This window comes from Parasteatoda tepidariorum, chromosome 1, assembly GCF_043381705.1.
Source record: "Parasteatoda tepidariorum isolate YZ-2023 chromosome 1, CAS_Ptep_4.0, whole genome shotgun sequence".
Classification (NCBI taxonomy): Eukaryota; Metazoa; Arthropoda; class Arachnida; order Araneae; family Theridiidae; genus Parasteatoda; species Parasteatoda tepidariorum.
In genome coordinates this window covers 1,395,917-1,412,484 of record NC_092204.1, presented here as the reverse complement: position 1 = coordinate 1,412,484, position 16,568 = coordinate 1,395,917, and the positions used below count along the sequence as shown (strand labels likewise).

The following is a 16,568-nucleotide window of genomic DNA, read 5'->3' as shown; positions in this document are numbered from 1 at the left end:
AATAAAATTTTGAAGAATAAAACAAAAAGATATTTCATTGCGCAATATATTGCAAACTAGAAGAATAGAAGGTAAACAGTAATAATCATAGTATTTGCTAATTTAATTAGAGAAAAAGTGTTTAGTTTAAATAGAGTTTAATAAGCTTATGACAGTAACGTCTAAGTACCAAGTTGGGCTTGTATTTAACACTTCTACCTCAAGAAAATAACATTATCACAAACGTTTCATGACTAATGTGCCTTTAGTAGAACTTTTTCAAAAGGAGACCAAAAAAGCTTAGTTTATTTTCAAAAAGTATTAATAATGCTAATATATTAAAACATAATTCAAAAAACCTCTCTTTAAAAATTTAATTAGATGCTTAGTTGAAATCCAAGTTTTAAAAAATAAATTGCTAATCAATCAAAAAGTATTAAATCATTGTTTAAAGAAAAAATGCATTTATTTGAAGAAGATAAAATTGTGCAATTTTTTCTGTTATTATTGTTCTTAATGCAATAAAATTTGCATTTCACCAGTTTAATCAAAAGTGCCTTCGTTTAAAACTTTAACTAGAATAAATTTTGGATGAATAAAATAAACCTTTTACAAAAAGCATTTTAACGGCCGATGTTGAGTTTTCGCAAAATTAATAATAGAAAATTTTCTTCTTCAGAGTTGCGATTTTTTAATAACTTCCTTTTTATATAATAGACAATGCCTTTTTTTTTAATAATAGGCACTGCCTTTTTTTAAAGATAAATATGCCTTTTTTTTTTAATGTTGCGAAAACATCAGTTCAAAGCAGTGTATTTTCATTTACAGATTCTGCAAAACAATGTGTCCGAATGAAAGGAGTGAAAAACAAAGGTTGCAGTACTTGAAAGAATTATGTGATGAAGATGTCTCGGATTTTTCTTCTGACGAAAACCGTCAAGGTGAAACAGAATTAGCCTCATTGACCCATGAAGAATGCATTGATGATGTGTTAGGTGACAATTTTCAAAAACCAAAAGGATATATCTGGTGAGATTGAAATTTTTCCATCGCAAAAAATGTAAAAAATTATCAGATTCATCAAACAACAATAACAATAAGTCTAAATCATCTAAATAATAGAAATAGCTTGAAAAAAAAAGTTCTATTTACAATGTGAAGCCTATTGACATTGAAAAAGGGAAAAAAGGAGCAACTGTAGAAAAATTACACGATCTGGAGCCTTCTAGATATATTTTTACAATTGTTTAATTGAAAATCTTATACAGCATATAATCCAAGAACGCATAAAGTATGTTCAACAGAAAAATGTGCAAAATTTTTTACTGCCTACACCTTCAATTGCGTTGGTAGGCCATCTTTCTTTCAGAATTTAGCTTTAAATGCAAAATTTATGAAAAATTTAACAGGCTATGCTTTTAAGCAAATAATTTTGACCAACAATAAATACAGACAAAACTTGATACTTCAAACATGAAGAGAGAGAGAGGAAAAAATTAAATATATCTATCTTATCAACGATAGAAAGCTTTTTTTACATGCTTTTATAAAACCAAATCCATCTTTTAATAATATTCACACAAAAAAATATCTGAAAAAAGATTGCATAGTTGGTAGCCTAAGCGAAGAGTATGCTATTTTCAAAGTTTCAAAATGACCTCCACTGATCTCTCCAGGTGACATATTTTACTTATTTGTCGATTATTTTCTTAGATTCAATTGTAAGCAGTAAGTGTTTTTTTTTAAAGTTTTCAGTTTTTTACAATTTTATGTTTTATTTGAAGAAAAATTCTCCTATTGAGGAAAAAAATTTGAATGAAGAGCAAGACCAGGGGCCTGCTCAAGTTTTTTTTTAAGAGGTACCAATTTTGTGAAAATTTAGACATAATTTGAGAAAATTAAAAATAACATTAAAAAATCAACACATAAACAAGATAAAGTAAGAAAATATTTTCAAGAACTGTCACAATAAAAATTATCTAACTGGTAAATTTCTATATATTTTTCCCCATATATAAATAAAAAACAATTTTGCTATTGTAAAATTTTGGGCTTAAAATTGTATCCAAATTTAAAAATCCATAAAAATCATTGTGCATAGTTAAATTTCAACTTGAATTTAATTTAAAAAAATTCATTTAACAGTACTAGAACTAAGAGTTATTTTCATTATGAGAATATTTTAAAATTATTTTGTGAAACTAAAGTTTTCAATGAAATTAAATTTCTGAAGGTACCGCTAAAAGATAGTAAATTTGGACATTTGTTTAAACAATGTGGTTATTTTTAGCATTTTTTTCTCCCTTAAAGATATTTCCCAAATCATGGTTAGCAAGGTTAGACTGTATGATTTAACTTAACTAAAATTTTAATATTACTAAAATCAAAAATATTATTAGTGCATAGTAAAAAATAAAATGCAAAGAGTTTAAGACTAGCTAAATAAACTCAACATTCTTTGAAATAGAAACACAAAACCGAAACACCTAAAAATTGCAGGCATTTCACTTCACAAAGAATTAGAAAAAGTTTATATATATAAAAATATTTTTCATCATGCAACTTTGAGGTAAAACTAAAGATAGCATTTACAACAACACTTTGTGATAGACCAATTATTACATCTTAGGAAAAAAGTACTTCTCATTTTCAAATCACAGATTGGCACATATCATATCACTTTCTTTTTATAGCAATGATTCATGATAAATGTTCTGCATTAAACCTACATTTTATTAAATACACAGATGCATAAAATTAAAGAGCTTTATGGAAGAACATGTTATGCTGTGTAAAACACATTTGATCCTGTTTAAAATAAAGCAGCTTCTCAATCTCATACGTAGTAGCGGCTGAGTACCATTATGACACACATTCTTAATCACACGGGGTTTGAGGAGACCCTTTCGCAGAAGATAAAAAGTCACAGATAATTTAGGAATCTTTCAATTCGTTTTCACGGTATTTTAATGGTACCTGTGGGGAAAAAATCTTCTGGCACGCCCTAAAGCAATGCTTTTTTACAGCAGCAGAACTATTTTTTCATAGTAATTAAGGTTCACCATTTATTGGCCTCTCCCAAATGGAAAGAAACTTCCTCAATTCATGTGATTAGATCAGTTCTAGAAAGCTTTCTTAGTCATAAAGATTACAGAACATGTTCTTCCACTTGCAAAATCATAATATTCTATGGAAGTTTTTGATGTTTCACAACAATATTTTACTAAAGCAAAGAGGCAAACAATCAATGAAACCACACACATATTATCTATTGACTGTTTGGGTCATATCAAGATTGGAAATAACTATTATTAAGCTGCCTCAGAGAGTGAGTCTTCTAATTTAATCAGTGGATTTAGGGCGACTTCTCTGTCTTCTCCGAGCCAATTTCGAAGCATCCACGGGCTTTAAAGGTATGTGGTTTGTGGTATGGATAGCACGGTACGTGGCTGCAACTGCACCCTATAAAAAATTTTCTGTTAAATATATTGAAAACCTTCAAACATACATGCCAACCCCCATTTTATATAAATGCAGAATATTCACTACACAATTGCAGACATTCAACAAAAAAAAAAGCAAGAAATAAACTAAATTTTAAGGTAAAATTTTTTAAATGCAACCCGATTTGATCGACAAATTGATTATTAAACGCATCCATTTTAAATGAAAATAGAAATTCTTTTGCTTCTTTAAGCAACCGATATATGTAGCGTAATGAATAAACCTTTAATTTTATATATATTTTTAAATACAATTCATAGTAATATTACTTGTCTAAAAAATTAAAGTTGAAAGAATTACCAAAGTTTCTGTTGGATCTGTTTCAAGCACCAGTTGACTATCAGGTAACTGACTTTTATTGAGTATCCATGGATGATTAAGGATATCTGCCGCTCTACACCTTTGCTTGGGATCCACATGCAGCATCATCTTCACCAAATCCTATAAAATGAATAAAGAGAGATTTGGTGAATTGTGTGTGTGTAAGAATGACACCATTAAAGAAGAAGGCTTACTTTGGCATAGGAGCTAATGGATACCCAATTTCCAGAATTCAAGTCTACGCTGTTGTCTCCTATTCTCATGAGTATATCATTTGCTTTATCTTCTGGACCAGTTGCATAAGGAGTTTGACTGAAAAGAAAGTTTTTTTTAGCTAATTTCCACAATGACTTATATTTAACATTCCATTTTAAACAAGACATTTTTAAGGTCAATTCCTACTCAGGTCAACAAAGAAAAATTCTATTTTAGTTACATTTTATTAAATAATCCCACATAAAACTAAAATGAATGAATTAAATTTAATGAATGAACTAATATTTGATAAAACTGTATTAACATCAAGTATCATCCACTACAAATTTTTAAAAAAAATGTATTTGAACTTGAGTGGATGAATAAAAAAGTATTTTATCAATGATATAGGGAGAGTGTATCATCCACTACAAATTTAAAAAAAAAATGTATTTGAACTTGAGTGGATGAATAAAAAGTATTTTATCAATGATATAAGGAGAGTGTATCATCCACTACAAATTTAAAAAAAAAAATGTATTTGAACTTGAGTGGATGAATAAAAAAGTATTTTATCAATGATATAGGGAGTGTGTGAACAGGGAATTGCGTGGTAGAGTAAGCATAAATTTGGGAGTGTGGATCACGTTATGTTATTTATTAAATTTATCTGACAGAGCGAATATAAAATAAGTAATATTTATATAAAATATTTTTTTCGTTCAAATAGAGGCTATCACTTTAAAATATGTGAAAAACTATAGTAAAATTTAAAACAATGCTTAACCAATCAGAAAATTCCATTTCGCTAATACCAATTTAATGAATGAATTAATATTTGAAAAAACTGTAAAAAAAAATCGAGTGTTAAAAAAAACAACATGTATCTGAATTTGAGTGGATGAACGAAAATTTGAACAAGATAAAGGGAGAGTGTGTTTTTCTCACTAACATATTAATTTGAGATACATAATATGCATAATATTTACACCATTTTTGATGAAGATTCTAGAAATATAAACTGCTGTTTGTAGAAAATGCAACACCATGAAGGAATCATCAGAATCAAATGAAATTCGCAGCAAATGTCAATTATAGGATATTATGCAAATTAATAAAGNAGCAGTTTACTTCAAGAGTGGTTGTTTTAGCGCAACCACTCTGTATATGTTGTTTTTCACGAAATTTTAATATGTTTTTGAAAACACTAGTTAAAAACTTGGATTGTCATATTTTATAGCAAGAATGATGAAATACCCTGTTTTTTTTTATTTATTTAAAACGTGTTTTTTAAGGAGGGTATTCAAAACTAAGGATTAAATAAAACTTTAAGCTCAATATTAAAAGTAATTAAACTATTATGAAGGATAATTAGGAAAACTTGTTAAACTAATACCTAATATTATCAATAAACAATTAAAAAATGTATCAACTTTACTTCCATAAACTTGCTGACATGATAAAAAATAATAATAATCGAAGAAATTGAATATGCTCATTCATTATTTTACATTTCAACTAAATATGCAAATAATTCAATTATTCAATTTAAAATCAAAAAGTTATATTTGTTATGTAAATAAAATAATGAGTTCATTTTTGTCAATATATACAAAAAAAAAGGTCTTACTTATTATTTAATATCAGTATTAATATGTTAGTATCATTTAATGGCATTAATGAACAGTATTCAAATTACAACATTTGTATCAATTTATAACTTAACAAAATACCTATAATTTTTTTTTTTTTTCTTAATTGAATTAATACAAATTTTAACTTATGGGAGTATGAAAAATGTAAACTAATAATATATTTTTTTAATTAAAAAATATTTAAAAATAATGGAATGAAAAGGACTAAAAATTATCAAATAGGCTACATAATACACATAAAGGTATGTTTTACTACAGTAAAGATCTCATAATCCTCTGAATTAGGAGGCCATAGCACCGTGAATAACAAAAATAAAATCATAATAAATTCAAAAAATAAGAGGGAAACAAGAGAAATAATTTTGAAATATATTCATACATATGTAGTTTTAAACACAAAGCAGGATAACATACAAAACAGACAACGTAAAACTGGGATTCCAATATACATATAAGTGTATGTCACATTAAATTTTCTGTTTCAGCATTTTAAAGCAACAAAAAAAATTATGCTGTTAAAGTCATACTGTTAACATAAATTTACTATTAACATAATGATTTTAAACAATAGCAAAACTTTGTTTTAACTAATCCCTGCAAAAGTCTATAGGTAGTAGTGAAAATAAATATTTTAAAAATGCTTGATTAGAAACAGGGATGTTAAGTTTTTTCCACAATGGAAAAAAATCACACTGAAAGAAATAGTTTTCTTCCAACATAAAAAGAAAAAATATCACATATTAAAAGTTATTACTTTAAAAAAAAAATCAAATATTAAACAAATTTTAGACAGTTTATAATTACAATATGTTTTAAAGAATATTATTAATTCTCAAGTTATTTAATAGATCATTTTTTATTAAGTGCAAATTAAAAAGCAACAATTGGAAAAAAAATTAAATCTAAATGATTTTCTTAAGAAATGAAAAAAATTTTTAGTACTATACTATTTTACGCAAAAAATTAGATAAAGAATTATTAAAATAACAAACTTATAAAATTTTATTAATATTAATAAATTAACAAATCACATACTAATCACTACTAAAAAACATAGATTGAAATAACAATCACAAATAGCACACTAATTTATGTAATCAAATACTGTTAAATATGAATACTCTAACTCTTAAATACTATGATATAACTGCCAACATCGGAGAAATAAAATAACAGAGATTTTACTAGCCACATTTTTCAGACTACTAGTAAATATTGGATACATCATGTATAATTATGTACGTCAAAAAGAGAAATTCGAAATAATATAAGCAGCAAGGAAAAAATATCTATATAAATTTTAATCTAAAGAACCACTATTTATAATTACTTAAGCTATTTTATTTCATAACCATCGTTGAACCAGTTTTTTGGGCTTACGACTACTAATGTTCAACTCCAGAGCCTTGTAATTTTGAAAACAATCCAGAAGACAAGGGAACTCCTAGATCAAGTATTGAAAGAAATTTGCCTTCATGGAGAACTTTTTGATATAACTAACCTGCATTTGGGTCACATGGAGAGGAAAACCTCCCTCTGACGGCATCTAACCCATGAACCGACGGAGGATGTTTTTACTTAAATACCACTTACTTACTGTTGAGAAGTATTTTTGCCATATTTAATGGATTTTTCTTATTTATTATTTGTGACATTAGGTCACAGCCTAATTTATAAATATCCTTTTTTTAATCAATAATACTAATTCTTTTAATTTTGTAATACACGTTTTATTTCATCATCTTTCTTTAGCCCCTTAAGCNATTTATTATTATATTTTTTTAAATTTCTACGACAAAGATGGAGAAATTTGAGAATATACAGATAAACAGGAGCAATGTATTAAAAATAGGATTGATACATAAAATATATATTAAGTTGTTTTAAAAAAAGTATCTCTATTAAATTCAATTTGATAAGCTGTAAAAATGTACTTTAAAACAATTGTCGTGTAAAAAAATGTTATATACTAACCCAGCAAGCATGGTATATAATAAAACACCCAAACTCCATATATCACATGCTTCATCATATCCTTGCTTCCTGAGGACTTCTGGAGCAACAAAGTTGGCTGTATAACATGGGGTCATCAGTAAACCGTTCTCGGCACGAATCTGTTTGGCAAAACCAAAATCACATATCCTTAGGGAATCACAGTTTCCACTGTTGTCAGAATACATAATGTTCGAAGGTTTCAAATCTCTGTGCACCACCTGACAAAATGATTAAATTTATATGTACATAATCCAAAAATATTTACAATGCAAACGCATTTATTTATTTAAAATATTTCAGTTAGAACACACTCTTTTCTACTCTACGCATAAAATAAATTTTCTTCTTTACAATAGATTTTTGGACATTTTCTGAATGGATGCACTAATTACTTTTTCTTCCCTAAAAACTTTGTTTCCCCTTCATAAGTTCTAAAAGACGATATAAATAAAAAATTACAAGATTATCACCCATGAAACAAAGTACAGATATGGATTCTTTGAAAAATTGGGAGTTTTAAAAAGATGAAATAGACAGGAAAGTATAAAAAAAATCAAAACTGCTTATAAAATAAAGAAAGAATCCGGATTCGGCAACAAAAACATTTCTTTTTCAAATTGGGCTCACTTCCGAAAACACCCCAGGTCAATCAGGGTCAGGTGGAGTAAAGTGGGTATAATCAAGCATTTTTTTTAAAGGCAACTCTAAAATTAAACTATTAAATTCATTTTACTGAAAATTTTGAGTCATTTTATGTACATTGGATTCATATTATAAATTAAATATGAAACATAACTTACCAATTCTGTTAGATTATCTTCTTACAGTAATTGATTCTTAAGAACAAGTTTTGATATACCCACTTTACCCCCAGAGTAGGTTAGAGTAAGTATAGTTCCAAAATTAGTATATATTTCATTAAAAAAAAATATAACGTATGTAAATATTGTTTTAGAAATAAAAATGCTCTTAACTAAATATATCTTGATAATATTTAAAAGAATAGGTACCAAAAAAAGTTTTTTTTTATCATATTATTAAATTAAAGCATTAATGCTTCTAGCCATCAAAATTAGGTTTTACTTCAGATCCAGTATATTTTGTTGAATTTTACACAATTTCATCAAAAAGCTAGAAAAAAATTATAGATTTTGGTTTATTTTTAAATATAAATGAGAATATAAAAATCTATAGTGGTCGTTTAAAGTGATTTTACTATTTATGGCAACATGCATTTTTTATTCAATTTAGCTATTTTAAAGAAATTATTTTGCTTTTCATGGAAAAACTGCCATATTAAGGCAGAAACTTGCATAAAAACTCATTTGTGTCTTGAAATAAGCTCACTAAGTGCCAGCTTATTGAGCTCATTTAAAGTGCTTAGTGCCAGCTTAATTATTAAAGCTTAGTGAGCAACATTACTAAACTAGCTTCATGCTATTTTGGTAATTTTTTTTAACACTATAACATAGCTGCCAACCTTAGGAATTAAAAATTAGGAACACTATATGCGACAAAATTATACGCACCAATTACAAGAGTAAGACAAATATTTAACTATTAAATCATAACATTAACAGACATATATTTAAATTAGTAAAACAAAACTATAAACACTATCTTTAGTGGGAAACTTATAATATTAATATTTTATAATTAGGAATAAAGGTATAATAGATTAAAAACAAACATTACCTATTAATATTTAATTATTTATCTCCAAATTATAAAACACAGGTAAATAATAATCTACATCATAAACAAATATTTCTGATGCAAACAAATATTTCTGATACTACAAAAAAATTTTCAAAAAATAATAATTTAGTGAAATAATCAGCAACAGCTATTGGAATAGTATTTTCCAATAAAAAGCTACTAAAAATTACTTTAGCACAATAATCACAGGATGCATGCTGGTGGCGATCAGAACAAGGGATTGGTTTAAAATCAAAAATTTTATGAAAATTCTGATTTTTTATAAAAATATCAGATTTTCAGATTGGATTTAAAAATTAGAAACAAATCCGAAAAATTCTGTAGGCAGCTATGCTATAATGTGTCTATTATATTGTTATTTCCTTCCTATCATTCGTCGCTTAATAAAATAAAATTTTAAAAAAATTGTTAAAATTTCTATTTAGGGCTATAATTAAAAAAGTAAATTAATTTTTTAGCTATTTCATTATAAAATATAGAGCAATAAATACTTACTACAGCTAAAACAGAAGTAAAAAAAAATATCCTTCTCATACAACACTTAGTTAAACCTAACCATATACCCACTTTACTCTACCTCAGAAAAGATTTATAATAAAATAAGTTCTTTCCTAAATTTTTAATTAGAACTGTGTTCTTTAGATGTTTCTCTACCAGTTAATAGTTTTTGCCAGTTTTTAATGTTATTATAGAAGAGAGTTCACCGGCAGCTTAAATTAATATACTGTATAAGTTGATCATAGTTTGAAGACATTTTATCAGTTTTAAAAACCATAATAAAAATGCTTGCTGCGATCCTAAAAAATTTAACAAATTATTTCAATTTTAAAGGAAAACCCCAGATTGTTTTTAAAAATTATTAACTTAATGTTTTCTAAACCTAACTTTGTAACTTGTTATGCTAAATTATAAGGAGTAATTCAGTACTCTGAATTTTGCAAACAAAGTTTAATTTCAATTACTAAATACTAGAAATGAAGTACGTGATTATAAAAAATATATTGCTAAATTATAATATGCTACTGATCTATAATACAAATTATATGCAACATGCATATACGTTACACTTACTGCATAGTTTATTTGAATTGTAAACCCAGCAGGGTTTGTTAGAAAACACATCAATAGATAAACAAGTTCTATACATCGAATATTTCAAAATGAATATGACGTGATATTTTAAGACAAAGAGGGCAGATGTTGATTTTTTAGCTAAAAAAATTATCTGAACCGAGTATTTTAAAAGATTGGACTAAATATCTGCATTCTATTTTAAGATTTCTATTATAGAATGTACTGTAAATTTTGCAAAAAAATCTATGTTTAAAGATAAAATTTAGAATATTGAACCATAATTTGACAGAAAACCATAATTTAGAATATCAATTGAACATCTTATTCAATTATTAATTGCTTCCCTTATGACACTTAGAAAAGAATATTTTCTAGTTTTTGATTAGTTTAATTCAAACTAAGAAATCACTCAGGGCTAAAAAGCAGAAAAACTTAAGTTAATTAAATTAAAGATAAAATTATAGAGTGAACATATGATAAAATTATTTATTAATGGAATAGAATTGCATATTGATTGTTCATGATATGTTTTTTTCTACATAATTAGTAATAAGAATTTATTGAGCATTTCTATGTGATCATTAAAATCTTAAATTATAAACTTTGCTTAAAAACAAATGTTTAAAAATTTTTTGTTATCATTTCAAAACCAAAAAGAAAAATAAAGATAAAATGTGATAATATTTTGTACATTGTAAGACACATAAACAATTCATCTTAATTCAAACAATTCATCTTAATTCAACAACAATTCAACTAAAAACAATTTACACTCAACATACTGCAATAGCACCATCTGTTGAAGAATAAGAGAAGTATTTTTGCCATCAATGGATATTTTATCACCAATTTTTTTTTTTTTTTTTTTTAAATTTCTTCAGCAAATACGGAGAAATTTTAGAATATGCAGGTAAACAGGAGATAGTCGTAAAATACAGGACTCTTCGTTAAAAAAAGTGGGAAGATGGCAGGTATGTTAGAATGATTTGAACACAAGTATGTGTCAAGAAGAATAGAAAGATAACTTACCCCTTGCTCATGTAGGTAACATATTGTTCTTGTTATTACTTCAATTATGGTACTGGCTGCTCTCTCACACAAGACTTTTTTTCTTAATATCTGTTCCAACAATTCCCCACCCGTTAGAAGTTCCATTATTAGATACACAGAAGAGGAATCTTCATATACCTAACAAGATAAGAAGAACAAAAAAATTATCGTGCATTCTGCTGAGAAGAAGAAGAAAAATACAATGACACTAGTTAGTATAACTTACATCATATAGAGTGACGATGTTTTTATGTCCACTATATCTAAACAAAATTTCAATTTCTTCATCACAATCTCTCTTTGATTTGTCAATAATCTGAAACATATATTAAACTATGCTTAAAATGCAGTTCTCATAATAAGGCTCAGAATAGATCAGATCATTTAAAAATTTGCATTTATATGAATATTGATAAATATTTAATACCTATCCTAAAACAAAAAGTTTCATTACATAATTATACTTTAAATAATAAACCACAATATGCTAACATGTTTTCCAGGCTGAGTTTTTTTAAATCTTTTTTTTTTCTTCTTAATTTTACCAGCATACATTTTAAAAGTTTTAATTGAGATTTTCCGTGGAAAGTTGTAGCTTTATTTAAATATATAACATTCATTTATATTGCTAAATCTATTCATTACGAAGATACTTGGTAGAAGAATGGCTAAGTGACATTATTTGAGTATTCATTGGATGGAAGAATCAGCTAAGATTAACTGGCTACCACTATTTTGTGCAAATGCTGTGATTAGTTCAGTAGAATCAAGGTTAAGATGAATTAACAAAAAGCTGCCTATTCACTGAGTGGGTTCATATTCATAAACGAAAATTCTTTAATTGATAACTTAAATTATAAAAAATGAGAATTGCGTAACTAATCGTGAATGTGTAGTTTACCACGATAGAAAAAAAAAACTTTTTTATTTTTAGCGAAAAATGGTAAATAATTTTTTTTATCAACTATACCAAGATAATTTTTGTATTAAAACTAATAAAAATACTTTTATTTAATTTATGAAATACATTTAATGTAAAATTGCAGTTAATATTCCAAATTACAGTTTAAATAAATCCACACAATATAATAAACAACTTACCTTCACAGCATATTCTTTTCCGTTTTCTTTGTAGATGCATTTTTTACAGACAGAAAAAGAACCTCTACCTAATTCTTCCGTAATTTCATAATCTTTTGTGATGAAATGCTTTACAACAAAGCTTCTGTCTATTTTCTATAAATAAAGCAAAGTCTATAAGCATAGAACAGAGAATTTATTAAAAAGCAATTCGGAATTGATTTCGTTAAAGTCCAGACAGAAAGAGGTTTTCATAGGATTTCACAAATGACAATTTGACATAACACGCAAGTTTTAAAATGGGGGACCAAAATTTCAATTTCAATGAAGTGTGGTTAGCTTTGATCGCATTTAACTAATCGGAGAATGAAATTTCTCCTTCCCAGTTAATCCTTAAGTGAACAACAGACTTTTAGTAAACTTTTAACCATATCCCTAACCGATTTACACAAATCACTAGTTTTCATGTAATCCGAAATATCATGATCCAACTCAATTGTCTCGAGATAATCGTTGTGCCCAAAATAAGTCATGTTTGAAATTTTTAAACAAAAAATTTATACCTCAAAAGTTTATACAACAAAAAGTTATCAAAAAATAAGCACCTTTTTAAAAATGCTACACACCATGTTGTAGGAAAGTGATTTTTTTAACAAGCAGAGACATTCCACAAAAATTGTAAACATGGTTTGGAAAAGTTTTAGAACTGTTTTATATTTTTTTTAAAAAATTATTTTTATCAAATAGAAAGTTCAATCAAAGATATTAAATAGATCAAAAACAGATAAATCTACATTAAGAAAGTCGATTTTAAGTCACAACGTCTTGATGGATAGAAAGCGTAAATTTAGTTTTATAGTTACCTGACTTTTTTGATTATTTTCATTGTTCTTGGCACATGTTTCATCAACAAAACTAGGAGCAATAAAACTAAATCCACGGAATAGTTCATGGGCAGTAGCACTAGGAGGGCAGCCAGGGGAATCTAAAAGTAAGTTATGTTTATTTTATTATCAGCCCCAAAAGTTCAGTTTTGTGGAAAGACAGAATTGAACATAAAATGAAACTAATTTACAAATTCAGAAAAAGACAAAATAAGTAAGTAACATTTAAAATAATAATAAATCAAAATGGAAAAGCACTTAAAGCAGCTAAAACCAAAATTGTTTTATTTTAATTATTTGTCGTTTTATGATGAATTGTATTTCTGACTTTCTAAATTAAGAATTGAAATCAGTCATAAATATTCTGAATCATATTTCTAGTATTTAGAGAAACCACTCATTTCAGCCAAATATCAAGTTAATGAGACTATTGCCTAACTAAGGTATTCAGAGCTACTTGCCATTTTCCTTATTATGGACTAGTTCATTCCATAAGCAGAGGTTACTTCAGACAAAGAAACATTTTGCTAAATGTGAAAAATCTACTCACATAGCCCCCAACACAGATAGAAAGAAATCCAGTATATTTTATGAAATATAAATCCTATAATTTTTCCAAAATATACTAAATATTTTACACATATGGAATTTTAGGGATTTTTATAGTCATCAAAATAGAAAAACTGCAACATTTTCCAGTTATAATTTCACATTAAATGATCTTGAAATGTTAAGCATTATGTTTATTCATAATTTTGAATAGTAATAGGAATTTAATTCAAAGACAGTTAACTGAATTTTGGTAATAAGGCTCGGTTTATTATCAGAGGTCTGTCCAGACATTTTGTGAAAGGTTCGTTTTTGTAAAATTGTGAAAAAATTACTCGTAATTTGTGAATATAAAATAAACGTTAAATCACATTCCATTCACCAGGGTCCTGTTTTTGTGAATTAGTGCAAATAGGGTCCTGTTATTGCAAAAAACTTTTTCACAGAGTTTTTAAATTGTAAAAACATACAAGATTATGCTCAACACTGTAAAATTATAATTAAAAAAAATTAAATTTTAAAAAATAAACAGCAATTGCTGCTACTAAATTAGAGATGCATTATACATACATTTGGTATTTATCCTATACTGCTGAAAGCAGAATATTCATTTCGGACGAATAAAGGAAGAAGCGTCTGCCGAAGACAGAACTTAGTTCGTTTACATATGTTTTTCTCCCCCCTCCCGTTCCTGGGAAGGGTTTATTCGATAACAAAACAATAATGAAGATAAATAAATTTGTGAAGGGTCCGATTAAAAGATAAATTATTTTGTGAAGGGTCCATTTTAAGTCAAAATATTTTGTGAAGGGAAAAGATATTTTGTTAAGTGTCCATTAACGGACCCAAATTTCTTCTAAACAGACCCCTGACTATATATTAGTAACACTTATTTAAATATTCAAGTAAGCAATAATCTGTACAAAAATTCTATTTCAATAGGGATTTTTTTAGAAAACTTACTTCATTTTAGGGAATTTTCAATTTTAGAGAAATGTACAAAAACCAGGAGAATTATTTTTATTAAACCAGTAGTCCAGGAGGAACTGGCAAAATCCAGTTTAGTTGGCAGCTATGCACTCATAATTTTATGAAAAATCACAAAAACTAGTGGTCTGTTCATACAGTTTGAGAAAACTTATTTTTGTGGAAAATTTATTCATAATTTTAAGAATGTTAAAATAAAGTCCTACTTTTGTGAGAGAAAAAAAAACAAAAATATTGTCTTTCAAGGAGTTTTAAAATTATAAATTAAAGATATTTTTCATTGGTTTTCAAAAGAAAAGTTTCGTGAAACATTTAAAACCATACATATTGTGAGTGATCACATCGGCAATTCCATTTAATTTTTTGTAAAGTTAAAAGATCTCCTAAAATGACCACTATTTTAATAATGTATTTAGAACAGACCTACATCTTTTTTTTATTATTATTCTATTTATAATCAAATACCTTCAGGAGGTCGATTTGTGAATTCTTTATCAAAATAAACTGTATGGTCTGATCTGGAAACGGCTGGTATGAACGGTGGCTTAGTTTCACGATCGTAGAGCTTTCGCCAATCTATTGTCGCAAAGAAAGGGTGAACTTTCATTTCTTCTATACCATTAGGACCAGATGCTGCAACAAAAAAGTCATGAACATAAAAAATAAAAGCTAAATACAGAGAAGAAGTTCATTCTTTGTCATATATATTCACTACAGTTTCTGTTCATGACAAAACAGTATCAACCGATTCTATAAATGATTCTGTTCTTTACAGTTACAGTAGACAGTGTTGCCACAGAGAAAAATGAACAAAATAGTTGCTTTTAGTAGCCTAATACATGAAAATAGCTGCTTAAATAAGAACAAAATTTTATCAAAAATATGACTAAAATATTATTAAACGAATTAATTTTCATATATTATGATCCATTTAGTCAAGCTGGTGGCAAATATGATAATTTTTATATAAAAGTTAGTGCTCTAGAACTAAATTTTTATATTAAAAAAATTAGCATATTTGCAGAAAATTAAATTTTTTTTAAAAAGCAAAATTCATTAAAAAAAAATACTTTTCATTAAGAAAGCATTTTCAGGCATACCAAAAATAGTTGCCTGTTGCAACCCTGTTAGAAGATCCATGTAACACAATTCTAATAACTTTACAATCTCTAAAGCAATAGAAGTTTGTTGGATATCATTTCTAATGCCCTTTCTTCAGCATTTTTATTTTAACCCATTGGCGGTTAAGGATAATGCTTCTCCCCTATCCATTAGCATGGATAAACCGGTTTTGCTATGCAGGTTAAAATGCGACGTGAAGAACCGTCAGTGGGCATTAGATTGTCATGTTTAGAAGGTAAGATTAGTGAAATGAAACACCTATACCTCATGTTTCAAGGTTTGTGTTATCTTCAAATGTAAAAAACTCATAAATCATTGCTTACTGAAAAATTCAATATTTAAATATCTTTAACATAAAAATAGAAATCAAAGCATTATAAGTTAAGAAGAAAGAAAGTTAAGAAGAAAAAAAAGTTTCAAGTTAAATATATAGGGTCAAAATAATTAAGAATGT

General features: G+C 26.8%; 1 protein-coding gene across 2 annotated transcripts in view; it reads right to left on the bottom strand.

The window, feature by feature from the left end:
- Positions 1 to 1,213: 1,213 nt before the first annotated feature.
- The window catches only part of LOC107453084 (Ribosomal protein S6 kinase II), a 46,345-nt gene continuing 30,990 nt past the window's right edge, over positions 1,214 to 16,568 (bottom strand). For both annotated transcript variants that reach the window (XM_016069764.3, XM_016069766.3), the window contains exons 12-20: positions 15,458 to 15,625; positions 13,436 to 13,557; positions 12,594 to 12,728; positions 11,719 to 11,808; positions 11,472 to 11,630; positions 7,629 to 7,867; positions 3,999 to 4,116; positions 3,784 to 3,924; positions 1,214 to 3,441 (exon numbers count right to left, since the gene is read on the bottom strand). In XM_016069764.3, coding sequence (XP_015925250.1) covers positions 3,322 to 3,441; positions 3,784 to 3,924; positions 3,999 to 4,116; positions 7,629 to 7,867; positions 11,472 to 11,630; positions 11,719 to 11,808; positions 12,594 to 12,728; positions 13,436 to 13,557; positions 15,458 to 15,625 — 1,292 coding nt within the window. In that variant the 3' untranslated portion in view covers positions 1,214 to 3,321. The remainder of the gene's footprint in view (positions 3,442 to 3,783; positions 3,925 to 3,998; positions 4,117 to 7,628; positions 7,868 to 11,471; positions 11,631 to 11,718; positions 11,809 to 12,593; positions 12,729 to 13,435; positions 13,558 to 15,457; positions 15,626 to 16,568) is intronic.